Consider the following 17,089-nt stretch of genomic DNA (forward strand, 5'->3'; position numbering starts at 1 on the left):
CGAACGCTGGTCACCGTTCTGGGCGAGCTTGATGCATTATCGCCTTCATACTGGTCTCTTCGGTCGAAGAACGTTACAGCTCAACGCCAAAGGTCACAGGGGCAGCCCACTGTCATTTTCTCAGCCTTCGTACAGCCTGATAACGACACGCAGAGCCAGTGGTACCAATTCACGCAATTCACGCAACCCATGGCTGGCCACTTCGACTGGGATCCTTGTCATAGCTGCGGGATCGTATGCAGCCTACGAAAATTACCAGCCATTTAGGCACTCTATACTAGCGGCCGTACGGTGCTGGAGGGTCGCGGTTGCAGCGGTGCTCGGTGCCATTGACTACAAGGCCACCTTTGCGAAGGCCTACGAATCAGAAGATGTACGTCTTCAGGCATACTCTGAATGCCATACGCGTAGTGCCAATAGGGTTCTGAAGGCATTGCTGGCCAACGGAGGTGCGTGTGCGTCACTAGTATGATCTGTGAATGGCAAACCAACTGGCGGACGGTATAAATTCCAGGAATATTTATCAAGCTCGGACAACATATGTCTTCCTTGTGAGTTGCTGTTGCTCTACTATGCGACGTTTATCTATAACGGAATCCGTGACCTACAGATTTGTGCTGCCGAGTGAATGGACCAGTACAATGAGGCCACTTCAGGACCAATGCGAACCAACACCCTACGAGCATGTCGAAGCATTATTTGTGTCCGACATGGGTCTACCTATATCCGAACTCTTCGAGGAATTCGATCCCGAACCAATTGGAGTTGCGAGTTTAGCTCAAGTCCATGTTGCGCGTCTCAGAGATTCTGGCAAACAAGTTGCCGTCAAAGTAAGACTCCATCAGCGCATTTACCATTTACTTACCGGATATCTCAGCTTCAGCATCCCCATCTCGCCGAGTTCTGTGACATAGACATGGAGATGGTAGAAGTCGCTCTCGGTACATCTTCTACGACACACTTAACGATCCACGTATTAAGCTTGGCTTCCAGGTTGGATCAAGCATTGGTTCCCTGATTTTGAGTTCACATGGCTAGCGGTATGTTGTCTGATCGAAATATCTCTGATAGTTCTGATTCTGTTGGCAGGAAGAGATGCGAACTAACCTACCCAAAGAAATGGATTTCACGCACGAAGCTAATAATGCGGCCCGCACCACACGAGAATTTCAAGATATCACCACATCTCTCTATATACCCTCGGTTCTTACCAGCACAAAACGTGTTCTGATTATGGAATACATTAAGGGCGGGCGAGTAGACGATCTGGTTTATTTGGCTGATAGCAATATCGACCGAAATAAAGTTGCTTTGGAGCTATCTAGAATATTTAACCAGATGGTCTTCATAAACGGTTGGTTCCACGCGGTATGTGGCGGCAGTCTTCAGACAAACTTGATTAATCTCACCTGCTATCGTAGGATCCTCACCCTGGTACGTAGTTCTCTGCGAAAGATATCATTGCTTGATGATCATCTTGCACGTAGGTAACCTTCTGATACGGCCCGCGCCCATGGGGTCAAAATCTCCCTACAACTTTGAAATAGTTCTTCTTGATCACGGGCTGTATTTCGACCTGGATACAGAGCTGCGCGTCAACTACAGCAAGTTCTGGTTGTCGCTCATCGCACCTGCTTCGCCATCTACATCAGCTGACCGGAGGAAGTATGCTGAGTTGGTAGGAAACATCGGACCTGATCTGGTACGTTGACTCCTCGGATATGGTTTTCAATACTAGTGTGCCGAATCAATGATTAATTCGCCTATCCGTCCATGCCTCTAAAGTATCCCGTCTTCGAGGCTGCAATTACCGGACGCGCGGCGCTAGAAGGGACTTGGGAAGACGACATGGGTAGCCCTTCAGGTGTGCATTCAAATCACCTCCGTGTATCAAAATCATTGCATTCTTACCAATCGCCTCATGCGCCTGTCCAAATGGGATCGCTTTTCATCGTAGAATCTGAAAACCCACCGTCGACATTCAAGCGTGCTTCTGGCATGATTGATATGATGCCCCAGACTGAGGAAGAGATGGAAGCCATTAGGAACGCCGTCATTAACCGCGAAGGATTATTGGTGTCCGTCTTTGATGTCTTGAGGCGAGTTCCTAGGCGAGTTCTCATGGTATTGAAGTTGAATGACTTAACGAGGTAAGTGAATCTACATGTTAACATTAGATGTTCTGATATGATGTCTTGATACCTGATCGTCGTAGGCATCTTGATCATGCTCTCATGACGACTCATTCCAATGTGAGTACCTGGGCGTTCCTACGGCCATACATCAGCGTCGTTCAGGTTCACAAACCTTGACTGACCGTCCTGATCACCTGGATATGGCCTTATTTATTGTAGATCCGCATATTCTTAATAACAGCCAAGTACTGTACCTTCGCAGTCTGGCAAAATGACAAGAGGAGGCTGATCGATCTCATGAGAGACCAAGGTCTTATATCGTTAAGCCTCTTATCGGAATATTTCACCAGTTGGTGGTGAGCCCTATCTGTGGCACTGTTGATGGTTGATTTGACGTGTCATCCTGTAGGCGGTTCAAGAAAAACTACTATGGCATAGTGTTTGTGGAGACAATCATGGATGCCCAAGCTCGTTTGGCTTTACTACGCGCCTGGACACAGGGACTCTGGTCAATGGGGTTCGAGGGAGCGCATAAAGCTGCTGCGGGACTTGCATGAAGGATATCCTTATTGACAATAGACCATATGATACAGCGAATAAACCAAAATAATACATCGGTTATAGTACCCAAAGGAAAAGGAATGGAAGGGTGCATTGATTCACTCGGTCACCTCTGCAAGGAGACAGTCAATCTTGTCAAAATTTGCCTTCAGGACCTCCCACTAAAAGATTCTCTTAGGCACTGCTCACTGCTCCACTAATAGCACTCCACTCACCTGATCTTTGGTCAGAGCTATGCCCTTCTTCCCTGGCTTCTCATCGTCTGCCGGTCCATAATACTCCCTGATGTCGACATAGGTAGAGCCTTTGAATGTCGTGATACCGGCCCGTTTCTGTTTCCCAAGGTGTATATAAACCTGTCCATCTTTCGTGGTTTGTTCTCCCTCTGGAACCTGGGTTGGCGGAATCATTTTCAGTAACAGAGGGGCTATGTCTGGTATGCCGTGCGCACCTGTTTTGTGTCCTGCTTTGCTTTCTTCGTGACCGGTACCTCGTCGTCATCCACGATCTTTCGTTTGCTTACAGACGAACGACCCTTGGGCTTAGAAGAAGCCGCCTACAAGTGGTGGAAGGGGTTTAGGGGATGTCATACTTGGCAAGTGGATGAACAAAATACCTTGGGGCTCTTGGATTGGTCGTCGTCTACTACGGCGGGCTTCCTGACCATGGCCGTATGTTCGACGCGTAAATTGAGAGTTTGTGGTGATTAATGTGGTGGACAATGTTCAAGAAGTTAACGCGCATATGTAGAAGCTCATCGAAGTAGAAGCGAAAGAGTCACGTGAGCGTGAGCGTGACGGTATTGGTGGAGAGAAGAGAAACGTGCAAGTTCAAGAGAGTCGTAGTCTATTCAAGAGAGTAAGAGTACTGGACACCATTGACATTGATAGGTATTGAGTAGGTAGATCTTAAGGATTATATATTTGATATGAATTCAGCAATTGTAGATCTCGGATATAACTAGCGTCGTGCTGCTGCCATTTCGATGTTTTCAGGGGTAGACTGCGACGATGGATGCGGCATGGTAACTGGAGTGGGCATGGCAGCCCCAGGAGGCACACCCATTCCGGGTGTCCGTACGTTGATGGCAGAGCCCGCGGGCGTCCTTTGTCGAGGACTTGTCATGCGAAGCTAAGAATACAGTGAGAACAAGTTGAGTAAGTAGAACAGACATTATTTCGTACCTCATCGCCCTCCCCAAATATGTCGTTCGAAGGGTCCACTGAGCCCATGTCAACGACGCTCATAGACAAAGATGGAGCAAACTTACTTAGGACCGAGTTCCTGTCTCTCAAACGCCACCCACCGACAGGCGCTATCTCAGAGTCCGGACGTTGTGTCTGATCCTTCCAGCGTATTTGGTCTTCATCCTTAACCAATTGCCACGGCACCTCGGTGTACCGGGCAACGCTGGGCTCGGCATCGGGATCTCCTTTGGGTCCATGAATCTTGACTTCAGCAAGGGCAGACTTCAGCGCGCAAATCCACTTGTTCCGTCGCTTCGCTATTTGTCAAGGATCAGGAAGAATTCTCATGGGAAGGGCGCCGTTCGTGACCCACCTTTGAGAGCTCCTTGCTGGAAGTTGCTCTTGTACTTGATGTCCGCGGATAACTTCATTTTCTCTTGTTCAGGGAAATCTGATATTCGCGTAATCAGCGAAACATGGTTGATCGTGGAGAAAGTGGGGGGAGTGAGTGCTTACCGACGACATTGACGTCGAAGACGGGATGATAATCGCGCCTCTCTTCCTTCAGGAACTGGAGCATCTTATCTCTCAACTTCTCTAGAGCTTCGAAACTTGTTGAATAATGAACGTCAAAGGTAAAGGTTTCCGACATCTACCCCCAAGTTTCGTAAGGGGGAAGGGGGATTTCAGTAGAACCCACGTACCTGAGGACTTCTGCGGATATTTTGGATAAACTGTCGAACGAACATCAATATTTCTTTCCGAGTGAGCGCCGTGCGTAAAGCGCTTTACGACTCTTACCATCCCGTTGAGCACGACATTAGGGGCTTGGACCGAAGTGCCGTTCGAATCAAGGAAGACGGTGCTGAGAAGACGGATTTCTTTGACAGTGTAAGAACCCTTTTCAAGATTGATCCTGTCCCCGACGTCAAAGGGGTGCTTGATAAACAGAAAGATGATGCTCGTAAGGACTTCTTGCAAGCTCCCACCAATGAGCCAGCTTAAGCCTATAAAGCGGACAAAGGATATTAGTCGCGTACGGCAAGAGGGACGGCGAGTGCCCTGATTTACCGAGGATGAGAGTGCCAGCACCCGTTACAAGTGCCACGAGTTGGGTTTCCTTGATTGAGATTTATGAGCACATGGTCATAGAGCGACTTCAAGAGGAATCCTACCAGGGCAACTGCGATGATCAATGCGGCTACAACAACGTACACAGACATCAAGATATTGTCTAATCGCCCCACCGCACTATCCAAGTCCTGCATGGAGTGTTCGATAGACAATTGCTCCCGGTGGAACTCCCTACTTCCCGTAAGCCGCATGCACGAGTTGATCCTAGATATAAGGTTACGTACATGCATGCCATCTCGACTTCATCCCTAGTGGCATCCCCATTCCCGTCCTATACAGCAAATTCATATTCGTATCCGCTTGGCGAGAATTTGGGTTATTTATATACCTGATCAAAGAGGGCGAAGGCCTTCTCCGCCTCTTCACGGGAAGGGAAATAAGGAAGTACGTCCTCCAATAGGATGTATTCTGAACCCTTCTTGGCGAATGAGTAGAATAGCCGGCGAGCAAGCTACAAGATACGCTCAGTGGTTTGACCATAACTCGGGCCGAGAGGAAACTCACTAAACGTGATTTATTGGCAGAACTCAAAGCAGTCTGGACCATAGCTTGCGGCGAGTTAGGTTGGAGTACAGACCTGTGATGATCGTAATTGCCGGTGTTAGAGGCGATTTAATGCTGTATTCATCAGCAGAGCTCACGTTCCAGCAATCTCAGACGCAACATTGCCAAAAGCCGTCGTTGTGGTGGTGGCTGCTATCCGCACACCCTTGAGCGCCTTTTTGAAGAACCGGCCAGGACTGATAGACATAGTTTTTGCGTGAGTAGCCCGATCATGTAGAGTATCCGTTCTGTCCAGAATGTCCCGCGAGTTTCTGTATAACGTCACAAGCGACTTAACGGCGAACTTCTGGTCCGCAATGCGTTCTGAAGGGCTCTATTGTTAGGACGGGAAAACGGAGTATAAAGAAGACTGACCGGCGTAGGATCTCTCATGGAATTTACCAGCAATCCACTGAATGGAGAATTTTTCGAATAGCAGGACGGCAGCGCAGACGAAGAAGGCAAACAGAAGTTTGCCCATTACGTCGACCGCACGTCGAGAATTATCACTAACTTCGCCATCTTGCCTTCTATCAATGAGGGGATTGAAGCTGACCCAGTTTACCAAGGTCCATGCGAATAGAGCGACGTATCTGACAATGTCACGAATTAGACCGCGAAGTGCTTGCCTTCCTGTATATAATTACCTATGTAGTACTTCCATCCAATCCACATACCGGCGCGTAGCAACAGCCACGACGCCAATAGTTGAACGGAGTACTGATGGAAAGATTCGCCTATAATATCCATGAGCAAAACCTTCATCAAAACACGACAATTGAGACATACGACGCAGCCAATGCTCCCCACCATCCTGTAGGGTCTTTCAGCGCATGATCCACCAAGGGACTAAAAACTTAATTCACCTCCCCAAACAACACTAAGCCAGATACTCCACCAGATGAGTTTCACTGCCCAAATCTTGAACACGTTTATGAGACGCGGCGCATTTGAGCATGGGTTATCAACTCACTCGCGTATTGGGAAAGGTAGTGATCCCCAGGATTCCTGGTATCCAGAGGATCCCCAGAACTGGCACAATAAATAGAAACCAACGAGTGACGATAGAAACGTTCAGAAGGTAATGGTAAAATTTGGACAACTATATGAACCAAGGAGATGGATTTCAGCGCGACAACAAGAACATCTGGAAAGTCACGTACCTTGTTATTTGGCATGTCTCCATCTGCAAAGGCCAAGTGAGCTTCGCTCGCATTCCTCGAATCAAACTCTTCGTAGCCGTGCTCGAATCTTTTGATCCCAGATAACAAATCCCAGCTAGGGTTCCGTGTGCTGTGTGGTCGATTTGGATGCGGTTGTGCTGAACTAGATTCATTGGGCGAGAAATGGGGTCTTGCTGCCCTCTCCGCGTCGTAATTCGGGCCAGGCATTTGGACGCGTCTAGCGTCGTCGCTAGCCATTGCGTTCGATGAAGAATAAGGCGGATAGGTTGTAGGAATCGAAGGTGGGGGAACGATAGGAGTATCAGACCGAGCTGATAGCGAAATGGAATCCAAACGGTCGTCTCGCTGCCCAAATGCTTGGGAAGGGAACGTAGGTTCAGAAACAGGCGAAGTCTCAGGACTTGTAGGCGAGACTGGGTTGTAAGTAACCTTTTGTGAGGAAGCCATTTACATCCAAAACATTGGTGGCGAAGGGAACGAACAAGACAATTTTTATCAGGGCCTTTCACACAGGCCGTTGCAGGCCGTTGCCACTCCACGAGAAAGTGACAAAACGGACAACCGATCAACAAACTTGAGTTCTACAATGCTACAATGGAGCTATCACGTCGCCCACCCGTTGGTCTCTCGGTTGGGACTACCCCAGCCCGTTTGCGCACCTCCCCACCCACCACCTCCACCACCGCCAGTGGGCGAAGAACTCCATGCGGCCCGTCCAGGACTAGCTGCTCCACGCCTACTACTTCCACCCCCGAAAGGTGGAGCGGTGTTCGCCCATGCAGGAGATGTAGCATCTTGTGCAGTAGCAGCGCCCCAGGCTCCGCCTGCCGCCGGTTCAGAGGCATTCCAATTCCCCCCGTCAGTTCCCCATGCCCCTGCAGCCTGACCATCTCCTCCTGCTATCATATCCAAGTCAGGCTTGATACCTAGGATCAAATTAGCAAGTTTTGTTTGCAGCTCTGCAAGACCCTGTGTCCAATGTCAATGTTGTTCGCCCCCCGAAAGCAAGCCAATCCACGCACCTTCATTATGACTTCCTGAGCCCCCAAGCTCCCATCGGTCTCTACTTCCATATAGAATTTGTTTGGTTTAGCGTTGAAGTCGAAGGGCTGGTCTTCCCTGGGTGCCTCTTCCTCTTCAGCATTTGGGCCGAGAGGCCATTCCGCTCGCTCATCGACTTCGAACCAATGAGTTGTGTGTCGAAGCTTGTTGTGAGGATCATACTCGAAAGATACGGCGCTACAAGGGGACCATTTTGCGTGTTCTTTCGCGATACCCTGAAAACAAAGTATTAAACGTGATCAACGAGGAACCGTTAATATAAACCTTGCGAGCCACGCAGCGCAGTTTCAACTCTTGTCCTTTGCGAATTTTGCATAGTAACACTGGCTGTGCGCCTGGTTCATCTAAAGGATCATCCATCTGAGTCATGGTCCAACTCATAACGCTAGGCGGCCTACGTTTACTAACGGGATGTCCAAAATAAGGGCCTCGTTTGGTAAGTTCTTCTGGCGCATCATCCATGGACATAGACATCCCAAACGGACCCGGAACGACTTCTAGATTATCGCTGGTCACGTCGATCGTTCGGTCGTCGGTACATGTGACGGACAATTGCAGCCATATTGAACATATAGGGCACCCTGCCGGACATGTGCAATCCTGAGTAGAACGTAAACCTGGGTGCGTTGTGCATGGACACTGCTGCTCACCCTTGTATAACGCATAGCATCGTCGCAATTCGCACTTATCAATGGCACCATTCCAAGTCTGTGGGCGATGAATTCATCAGGCAACACAGTCGTATTGGCGTCAATTTCGACCATATCAATGGCTAATTCCATAAGTTTCGTCCATGCGAAAGATATTACACATAACGCACCAATTGAAGGGATGTCCGCCATAACCACCCGTCTCAGCGAGTTGGCGAACCTGTATGACTGCGTAAGCGACGCTTGAGACGCTCAATCTCAACATGCGCATACGCCAGGTCGACATTTTCCAGGACAAAGTTGACGCTGTCCTTTTTGAGTTCGCGAATGCGCACGATGGCGGCCCCGTCCATTTTGGTGGTTTCAATGAGAAACCAGTCTCTTTGTTTGGTTGGACATAGGCGGTGCAAATACGCCCCTGGCGCGTGTAACAAGGGTAAACTTCCAAGTTCAGCAACTACTGCCAAGTTGCCACTGAGCTCACAGCAACTAGTTGGGGGTCATGCGAGACCTCGGACGCGCTGCACACATCTATTTCATGCTAGTGAATATCTCCCTTCGCGGAGAATTTTAATGGGGATGATAGGTCCGTTCCTCAGAATCTTGCACCTCATGTGTCCTCGTCGCGCATGCTTGGGCCCGTATATGTCGGCTAGTAATCAGCAAGTCCGCAATGAACTTCCATCACGATACAGCTTTTCTAAAACAATCAGACCGGTGGGCGGACAAGAACTGTTTACCCAAATCTTCCGGGATCATGCTTAATCGTTGTGAGTTCCTTTTTGAATTTTCGTCTGCATGCGATGTTAACATATTGATTCAGAACCGAGCAAGTTTTCTACCACAGATGGAAGCCTCAGATGAGGTGTCCGACGGCAGTGGAGAGATACAGACAACGGACCGTCTCGCAGACGGCATAATACGGTGATCAGCCCAAGTAAAGGGACGAACCGCATGAGGTCTGCCCTGCCATAGAGACACCTTTGAACACTATGATCACTATCCCGAGGACTTCTGGAGATAAGACATTTATGATATCTGACTAAAGTATGTTGGCCCGGTTTCTACCCATGTTCCTGGTTTAAAATTACAGTCTACCAGGCCACCCGACGACATCTTATGCTGTGTCGCCCTGGAGCTCGTGCCGACGGCTTGAACATGGCAAGCCGCTGTCTAACGTATATCAGCTTCTTTGAGATCTTGTTATACCGTCCCCCGAGCTCATTGGACATCTGGGAACACGGCGTCTTCGTCTTCTTCCAGAACCTTGGTGTTGCATGTCCGTCCCCATATTTAGCCCACTGAACAACTACCGGCCTATCTTGGATCATCATCGGGTAATAGTTCAGTATGGACTAGCGTGCCTTGTATATGCAAGCCACCGTGGCGTAACTGCATGATGACACCGGGGTAGGCAGCCTAGGCTGAGGTATTCCGTCATCTTATCCTGCGTGGTGAGTGGCTATCTCCCCTCAGAAATATACAATAACGCAAGGGATAAGCCGGCATTTTCCTACGTCGGTGGCTTGAGCCGGACCACGCACTTATGACAGAATCAAGGGCGCCATACTTTCTACGGCACCTTCGCCTCAAGCATTCGAAGTGCGCTCTTTGCATTTCAGGGCCCATCGATACTTCTACCGGCACCCTGCAAGAATTCCCATATCACGAAGTACATTGGGGTTAGGCGCCAGGCATTTATGTAAACGGCCGATTGAAAGACAATCTGGGACCTCGGCTAACACCATCAAAGGATGTGTGATCACTTAGCTTCCGAGGGAAAGAGAATTTACCGAGGTGATTATTATTGTATGTGCAATCTCTTTGGGCCCTGATCATGCAATCCGGACTTATCTTAAAGAATATGTCACTTAGGTGCATGGCAGCGATCGCTGGTCTAAATAAAAAGGGCGTTTTGGTCTGACACTTCCACCAGGTTCCTTACACCTTTCCATCTCTCTCACACGCCCTCACCTTAATCACCATGCATTGGACGCCGAAGAGGACGTTGCAAGAGAGTATGTCTTCGCTCGCAGCCGAGCTCGTCGCGTAGCATGGTCTCTGATCGCTTTGTAGCCGACGCCATCATATGCGCAGCAGGCAATCCACACGAGATGGAGACGTCCCTTGTGAATGGTCGGCTTTATCGCGTCTACAAGAACTTGTGGCTGTCTCTCCGCGAATTTTGGATCCATTGTGCCACCGCGTACTCGAAGAACACCTATATCGTCTTTGAAGGCGACCGCTACACCTACGAATATATATTCAGCCGTTCTATCAAGGCCGCCCATTTGTTCAGCAAGGTGTACGGCATCCAGAAAGGCGACCGAGTAGGAATATGCTCCCGCAACTGTCCAGATTACCTCGTCGCATTCTGGGCCTGCCGTAGGTTACACTACGTTGTATAACACCACTTACTAACGGCTATATAGACCTATTGGGCGCGGTGTCCGTGCTCGCAAATGCGTAAGGCGGGAGCTTACCTTGCTGTTCATATCTGATGCTCATTATGCAGCTGGCTACCCTTGGACCCACTGAGATACTGTCTGGAGCACACCGAATGCAAGTTAATCATCTTGGACCCCGAACGAGCAGATCTCCTGGAGCCCGTAGTTGGCGAAATAGCCGAGAAAGCAGGTACTCAGGGATTCCTCGTTTTTGATACACTCGATGGCAAGGGGTTCTGGAAGCAAATGCGTTGCTTCAACAACATGGTCGACGACCTGGATCGAGATGTCAATTGGACAATGGAAGATACGCCGGCCATCCAACCAGAAGACAATGCCACCATTATGTTTACTTCTGGAACGTAAGCCCCTGCGTCCCATCCCCTTTTTGTTTATGTTAATGACACCTACAATAGAACCGGGTTGCCGAAAGGCGTATTAAGTACACAACGAATGTTCCTGACCAATCTTCGGAATGTTGGTAGTTACTGATATTATCGGCATTTCTGCGCTAATCTTTTTGATAGATCTCGGTGGGCGTACTGAGGGCCAAACTGCGGCAAGGGGAAAACTTGCCCGAGCCGAAGCAAGGAGCTCAGCAAGGAGTTCTCGTAGCTGTCCCCCTGTTTCACGTCACCGGTTCCACGAGTCTTTCAGTACGTCGAAATTCTTATTTACTCAGCATGACAGCAGCTTAGATATCTGATAGATGCTCGCCACAATGAATGGGCAGAAGGTCGTGTTGATGAGAAAATGGATAGTCGAAGAAGGTAAGCGAGTGATGTTTCAATTATCGTCCTGCCGCCGCTTATGTGTTCATCCACTTCTAGCTGTCAGGTCAGTTGTCGAATCTTTTTGTGGCCACGCTGCTCAGGCTAACCTATAACAGGCTCATCAAGAAAGAGAATATCTCAGTTGGTGGAGGGTGAGTATTATTTGTTATGCCGTACCCTCCGCGTGAAGGGATTGATCAATCGCTCCAGCGTTCCCACCATGGTGTCAGACCTCACAGAAAGCTCTTTGGTCGGCCATCCTCTGGATGCATTAATCTTTGGTGGGGCCTCTGCTCCAAGTGCTCTCCCATCAAAAGCCCGTAGATCGTTCCCCACTGCTATCATGTACGTCGACGCCAAGAACCCGGTACATTTAACCTACTGATAAGATCTCCAGGAGCCAGACGTACGGCATGACGGAAACGAATTCTGTGAGTAACGCACAGGGCATTGTGATACTCAGGATTAACTCTAACTTTCGTAGATTTCGGTAGCATGTGCTGGAAATGACTATCTAGCTCGCCCTTCAAGCACGTTGGTAGAGTTCTATTTTGGCCATATCAGACACTAAATATTCTATCCATCTGACAGCGGCCTCCCTGCGCCAGTTAATGACGTGATGATCGTACATAACGACACAGTTGTACCTGTAGGACAACGTGGCGAAGTATGGCTGTGAGTACACATGGATCAAGGCAACAAAAGGCTGGTTATAACATTTTCCGTAAGGCGGGGCCCCAATGTTATGAAGGAGTATTGGCGCGAGCCTGGTGCGTGTTTCGATCTTCGGAGCGGTTAACCGTTTGCTGAGTAGCTTAACAGCTGCGACGGCAAAAGCTTTGACAACGGATGGCTGGCTTAGGACAGGAGACTTGGGATCTGTCGATGAAGAGGGCTTTTTGTACATACACGATCGACGTGAGTGGTGCGATGTCAAGCGTTGCCCAAACTCTGACATTGAACTTTCTTTTCTCTAGTCAAAGACATCATAATCCGAGGAGGAGAAAACATAGTGGGCACCGTCACCTGCCGTGTGATATGCCTTTCCTTTTAACGATGTGGATTTTTTAGAGTTCTGTATCGGTGGAAGATGCTATTTACGACGACCCCCGTGTGCTGGAAGCCGCTGCCGTCGGTATTCCGGACTCAAGGCTTGGCGAACTCGTGGCTGTTGTTGTCTCAACCAAGGCCCCGTTTTATGGACAAGTAACGGAAGAACAACTCCTGGCATTAGCGAAAAGCAAGTGAGTACCCTAATCTTTTGTCTTATTACGGCATGGAATTGAGATGTGTCCCGTAGACTTCCTCGGTTCGCCGTGCCCGTCATGATACTCGTCCAGGATCGCCCACTCGGTAGGTTCATGGTTTACCCCGTAGAACATTAACTCATGTCTGTGTTTCGAAGACCACACTCCTTCGGAGAAGATTACGAAGGGGGAACTTCGCAAGCTAGCCCAAGGAGCCTGGGAAGCACGGCAGCAGCGCGGCATAACTGGTACCGTCTCACATCGACTGTAGCACATACGTTAGCGACTCCCAATACACTTCTCTCGGAATAATAGCTCGTACATATCGTCTTAATGTATTTATCCGTTTGTATGATTTAGTTTTAGTTATGTAGCCCCTGTCATGTCGACCCTGAAATTACTTAAAGTATAGCTCACATATGGGGATGAGATTACTGTGGATTCAAATTTTTGTGCCGTTCAAACGTTAACGCCAGTATATTTCTACATGTCTTCCGATGGAGCACGAACAGACTCTGCAAGAGGTCGAGGCGAAGTTGACTCAGTCGTATGTAGAGCAATTCCGACAGCACACGCAGGAGGTCCGAACCCATCTCGCAGGGAAGACAGCTGACGAGCTTCCCCCTTCATTCGTACCTCCCGCTGGCTACTGGACGTCCGCCGAAAAGGATCTCTTCTTTCGCGGAATATGTACATACTCGCGCCTTCGACCAGATTTGATTTCAGAATCCATCGGAACCAAATCCATGCTTGACGTCTGTACCTACATCGACATCTTGGAATCCGCCTCTGCTCGCGCTCCGACTCGGGAAAGCGACTCGGGGACAAACCGTGCTGACACTGAGATTGCCATGGAAATGTCTAGATCTTGGATCAAATGGGAGAACGGACAGGCGTCCGCTCTTGCCACTGCAGAGCCACTCTGGGAAGCCGCAGAAACAGAACGATTGCAAGAGGCTACACTAGCTGAAAAAGCTGCCACGGTTCCCTCAGAACTTACACGCGAAGCTTTTCTCGCATGGAAGGTTGATAGGGAAGCTCGGTGGAGCGCAGACTCTGTGCTCAATAATCTTGGAAAATACCATCTGAAAGTGATGGACGCTGTCTTGAACGATGGCAAACCGGAGCCCGACGAGGACGAACAAATCTCCGACAGCGCAAGACACCATGACGGTGCGGTAGGAAGCCTCGAACCTTCGGCTCCTGCCACATCTGCCACGGCTGTCAGAGCGGCGGCGAACTCTGTTCACAGGCACAGCGCTATCGACACGAATAACTCTGAGAGGAATGTGATCCAACCGGGTCTCAAACGCCGTGCTGCTACGCCACCTGGAGAAGGCGACGCTGCCGAGATGAACGGTGCAGACCTAGCAAGCATGTCTCCTACGTCTCGGCGGCGTTTTCAGAAGCGACTATACATGAGACGGAAACGTGCAGAGCTTGCAGGAGGGACTGTGGACACAACCACCGAGAAATTCAAACCAGGAAGAAAGCCCAAGGAGAGGCTACCGCGACCCCGTCCGAAGGCATACGCCACAAGGAAGCAGCAGAGAATATCGAAGAAACCAAGGCACGATTCACCTTCGTCTGAGGGCGACGAGGACGAGGAAGGCACCGGCTCCCAGAGCGAATCAACGATGGGGGGATCAGGAGGGACAGGAGACGCCAGCACGCTGGATAACAATCCAACGTGCACCTCTAAATCCGAGGGTGACTATGCCCATCCCCACATAAGCGGCGTTACCCAGCCGTATAAGGTCAAAACTGAGCTAGAGTCATTGGGTTTGATCAACGCAGAAGAACTGCGCGCCGCCGAACTAGACTTCTTCAGGCTTGCACCTCTCAGTCGTATGATGAAGTTAGTCATTTGGTCTTATCTACTACTGGATGTTGCTGACTCAAACCACATTGGAACCTAGTGCATATCGCGCACCGTCAGACTCGGAGACCTTTATCTCGGCGAATACGATTCGCTTGGTGAAGAAAATTGTTACGGAATTCATCACTCGTATGGTACAGCTGTCTATTGTCGCTCAGGAGCAAGAGGCACGGCTGAAGGCAGATAAGAAAGTTTGGAGGATGCCCAGTACACCAATTGTAGGCAGCCCTTCCCATGCTTATTTCACGATATGGCTAAGCATTTATCTCCTTTATGAATGTTTTGACAGGTGACTGCAGCGAATGTCGTGCTTGCAGCAGACATGATGGGCGTACCTACGCTCAATCAACGGCCTGCCGAAATTCGCACCTCTGGGAATGATCTCGACGCGTGTACGGCGCTCGCCGCGCAACCCAGAGCAATAACAGATAATCCTAGTGAACCAGGATCTGATGAAGAGGATTCAGAGCCAGAAGATGATAAGAATCTTCCATCCCAATACTCCCATTCGCTCTGTAGGCAGCTCAATCCCGCGTTCGTTCGCCTGCCGCCAAATATTGGCACGCTTCTGTCTTCTGCATCCGGTCAGGATCGTATCGTTCAGGATGTTGAAGAGGACTTGCTGGAGCTAGAGTTAGAGGAAGAAGAATATTTGAACGAGCAGGATAAGTTAGTCGAGCAAGCTTTTGAGAAGGAATTGTGGAAGATAATTGGAGGTTCCGTTGAATTGTAGTCACGCAGAGATGATGAAGTCATCTTAATCTTGATCTGTATAATGCGCCAGCGGGCAGGACGTATATGTATGATATTACAGTTAGTGTATCCATTCAAATAATCAGCGAAGCTAGAGCTTGGGCTTCTCCTTTTCTTCTTGAATTCTAATGATGACCTTGCCCCATGTTTCCCTTCGCTCCAGGGCACCCAAAGCCTCGCCTAGTCGCTCTAGCGGGTAGACCTCCGAGTAGATGACGGGTTTTACGATTCCAGAAGCAAGTAGGCTAAGCAAAGGAAAGTTAGTAGAGTCCTTTCAATCCCAGATTGGTATACTCACTCAAGCAGACCTTTCCAGACGCTGGGGATGTGGGCGGGTTCTTTCACTGAATTCCGAGGTGAGTTCCGACAAATGCGCGAGGTTCGACAGAGACTAACAAGTATAGGCACCCCAGTGGAGACCAACAATAGAGATGTTTTTCAGCAACACCAAGTTCATGGGGATCTAAACCCTCGTTGAGACGTGATTTCTTAGGGCAGAAAGGTAAACTCACCTTCTCAATCTCGCCACCAGCGAATCCAATGACCAGAGCGCGTCCTTTCCATGCAATGCACTTGAGCGAGTCTATCAATGTCAATGACTCATCAGGGTCTGAACAGAGAAATTAAGGCATAGCGTGGTACCTCTAATGAGACCAACAGGGTCATAGATGACATCTACGCCTTTCCCCCCAGTAATTTTCAAGACTTGCTGATTCCAATCCTTCTGGGTATAATCGACAGCATAGTCCGCACCACCGTACTTGACGGCAACGTCGAGCTTGTCTTTTGATCCTGCGGCCGCGATAACCTTTGCACCAAGACCTGCGGGAGGTTAATGTTAATACAGATCACGGCTTTCTGTTTCAGGTTAACGCACCTTTCGCAATCTGAACGGCAGCAATACCGACACCCCCGGCGGCGGCGGTTACGAGAACCCATTCCCCTGATTTTACACCTTCAGGATACGTGCCTAATGTAAAGGCTTTCGTCCTCACCTGGCTTAACTTGAGCTCGACCGACAAGAGCCTCGTAACTTGTTGGCCATGTCACAAAAAGACCTGGGTGAGGGTTAACAACTCGTTTCAGAGACAAATCACTAAGACGCGCCTGCTCCTTGATCGTACGTCAAAGCATCGGGGAGGGGGAGCAAGGACTTGGCCTTGACCACTGCTTTCTCTGAGTAAGCCCCCTGCGCCGCGCCAAATACCCTGTCGCCAGGCTTGAAGGAGGATCCCTTGGGAATGGGCGAGTTCTTCGCAATTCTTCCCGCGAACTCAGAACCCAAAATGAAGGGCAGCGCGGGCTGGTTCTGGTATTTGCCTTGACTTTGCAAAATCTACAAAACTCTGAGCAACCAAAGGGTTCGGCGCGAACAACGGTGTTCTCACGTCGAAGAAGTTCACTCCAGAGCTATAGATGTCGACGAGTACTTCATCGTCTCCGACCTTTGATGGTTCCGGGTAGTTCGGGGTCAGAGTGATCTTCGAAGGGTGGGCAAGTTCTTTCACGACAAAAGCGCGCATTTTTGATGTGG

The 17,089-nt window shown here is 49.5% G+C and overlaps 7 protein-coding genes across 7 annotated transcripts; 3 read left to right on the plus strand and 4 right to left on the minus strand.

Annotated features, from left to right (window-relative positions):
- Positions 1-31: 31 nt before the first annotated feature.
- Positions 32-2,692, plus strand: PC9H_007904 (uncharacterized protein; the record flags this gene model as incomplete). Its single annotated transcript, XM_036777427.1, has 13 exons — positions 32-449; positions 515-551; positions 611-830; positions 878-941; positions 994-1,040; positions 1,090-1,368; positions 1,422-1,434; positions 1,488-1,702; positions 1,786-1,864; positions 1,958-2,150; positions 2,216-2,252; positions 2,355-2,491; positions 2,545-2,692. The coding sequence occupies 13 exons, from the start codon at positions 32-34 to the stop codon at positions 2,690-2,692; spliced, it is 1,887 nt and encodes a 628-aa protein (XP_036631047.1).
- A 102-nt stretch (positions 2,693-2,794) lies between these two features.
- Positions 2,795-3,363, minus strand: PC9H_007905 (uncharacterized protein; the record flags this gene model as incomplete). Its single annotated transcript, XM_036777428.1, has 4 exons — positions 2,795-2,857; positions 2,912-3,088; positions 3,148-3,252; positions 3,313-3,363. The coding sequence occupies 4 exons, from the start codon at positions 3,361-3,363 to the stop codon at positions 2,795-2,797; spliced, it is 396 nt and encodes a 131-aa protein (XP_036631048.1).
- Positions 3,364-3,656: 293 nt separating this feature from the next.
- PC9H_007906 (uncharacterized protein) lies at positions 3,657-6,981 on the minus strand (the record flags this gene model as incomplete). The annotated part of the gene is made up of 19 exons (XM_036777429.1): positions 3,657-3,827; positions 3,881-3,918; positions 3,967-4,200; positions 4,257-4,334; positions 4,400-4,535; positions 4,588-4,617; positions 4,685-4,890; positions 4,955-5,003; positions 5,059-5,188; positions 5,242-5,288; positions 5,346-5,468; positions 5,522-5,594; positions 5,659-5,884; positions 5,936-6,153; positions 6,208-6,297; positions 6,350-6,374; positions 6,427-6,481; positions 6,534-6,662; positions 6,724-6,981. The coding sequence occupies 19 exons, from the start codon at positions 6,979-6,981 to the stop codon at positions 3,657-3,659; spliced, it is 2,316 nt and encodes a 771-aa protein (XP_036631049.1).
- A 366-nt stretch (positions 6,982-7,347) lies between these two features.
- Positions 7,348-8,809, minus strand: RPB3 (45 kDa subunit of RNA polymerase II; the record flags this gene model as incomplete). The annotated part of the gene is made up of 7 exons (XM_036777430.1): positions 7,348-7,713; positions 7,767-8,021; positions 8,071-8,150; positions 8,211-8,406; positions 8,457-8,578; positions 8,627-8,676; positions 8,730-8,809. The coding sequence occupies 7 exons, from the start codon at positions 8,807-8,809 to the stop codon at positions 7,348-7,350; spliced, it is 1,149 nt and encodes a 382-aa protein (XP_036631050.1).
- Positions 8,810-10,440: 1,631 nt separating this feature from the next.
- Positions 10,441-13,194, plus strand: PC9H_007908 (uncharacterized protein; the record flags this gene model as incomplete). Its single annotated transcript, XM_036777431.1, has 19 exons — positions 10,441-10,474; positions 10,533-10,841; positions 10,889-10,922; positions 10,972-11,265; positions 11,320-11,380; positions 11,431-11,559; positions 11,613-11,673; positions 11,734-11,740; positions 11,793-11,828; positions 11,887-12,021; positions 12,074-12,107; positions 12,161-12,210; positions 12,268-12,351; positions 12,406-12,446; positions 12,499-12,594; positions 12,654-12,688; positions 12,748-12,920; positions 12,977-13,029; positions 13,082-13,194. The coding sequence occupies 19 exons, from the start codon at positions 10,441-10,443 to the stop codon at positions 13,192-13,194; spliced, it is 1,779 nt and encodes a 592-aa protein (XP_036631051.1).
- A 226-nt stretch (positions 13,195-13,420) lies between these two features.
- Positions 13,421-15,535, plus strand: PC9H_007909 (uncharacterized protein; the record flags this gene model as incomplete). Its single annotated transcript, XM_036777432.1, has 3 exons — positions 13,421-14,781; positions 14,843-15,020; positions 15,092-15,535. The coding sequence occupies 3 exons, from the start codon at positions 13,421-13,423 to the stop codon at positions 15,533-15,535; spliced, it is 1,983 nt and encodes a 660-aa protein (XP_036631052.1).
- A 111-nt stretch (positions 15,536-15,646) lies between these two features.
- On the minus strand, positions 15,647-17,078 carry PC9H_007910 (uncharacterized protein; the record flags this gene model as incomplete). The annotated part of the gene is made up of 9 exons (XM_036777433.1): positions 15,647-15,800; positions 15,854-15,899; positions 15,952-16,018; positions 16,068-16,138; positions 16,198-16,377; positions 16,433-16,498; positions 16,551-16,613; positions 16,663-16,891; positions 16,944-17,078. The coding sequence occupies 9 exons, from the start codon at positions 17,076-17,078 to the stop codon at positions 15,647-15,649; spliced, it is 1,011 nt and encodes a 336-aa protein (XP_036631053.1).
- Between the last annotated feature and the right edge of the window lie 11 nt (positions 17,079-17,089).

The sequence above is a fragment of the Pleurotus ostreatus genome, assembly GCF_014466165.1.
Source record: "Pleurotus ostreatus strain PC9 chromosome Unknown scaffold_5, whole genome shotgun sequence".
NCBI lineage: Eukaryota > Fungi > Basidiomycota > Agaricomycetes > Agaricales > Pleurotaceae > Pleurotus > Pleurotus ostreatus.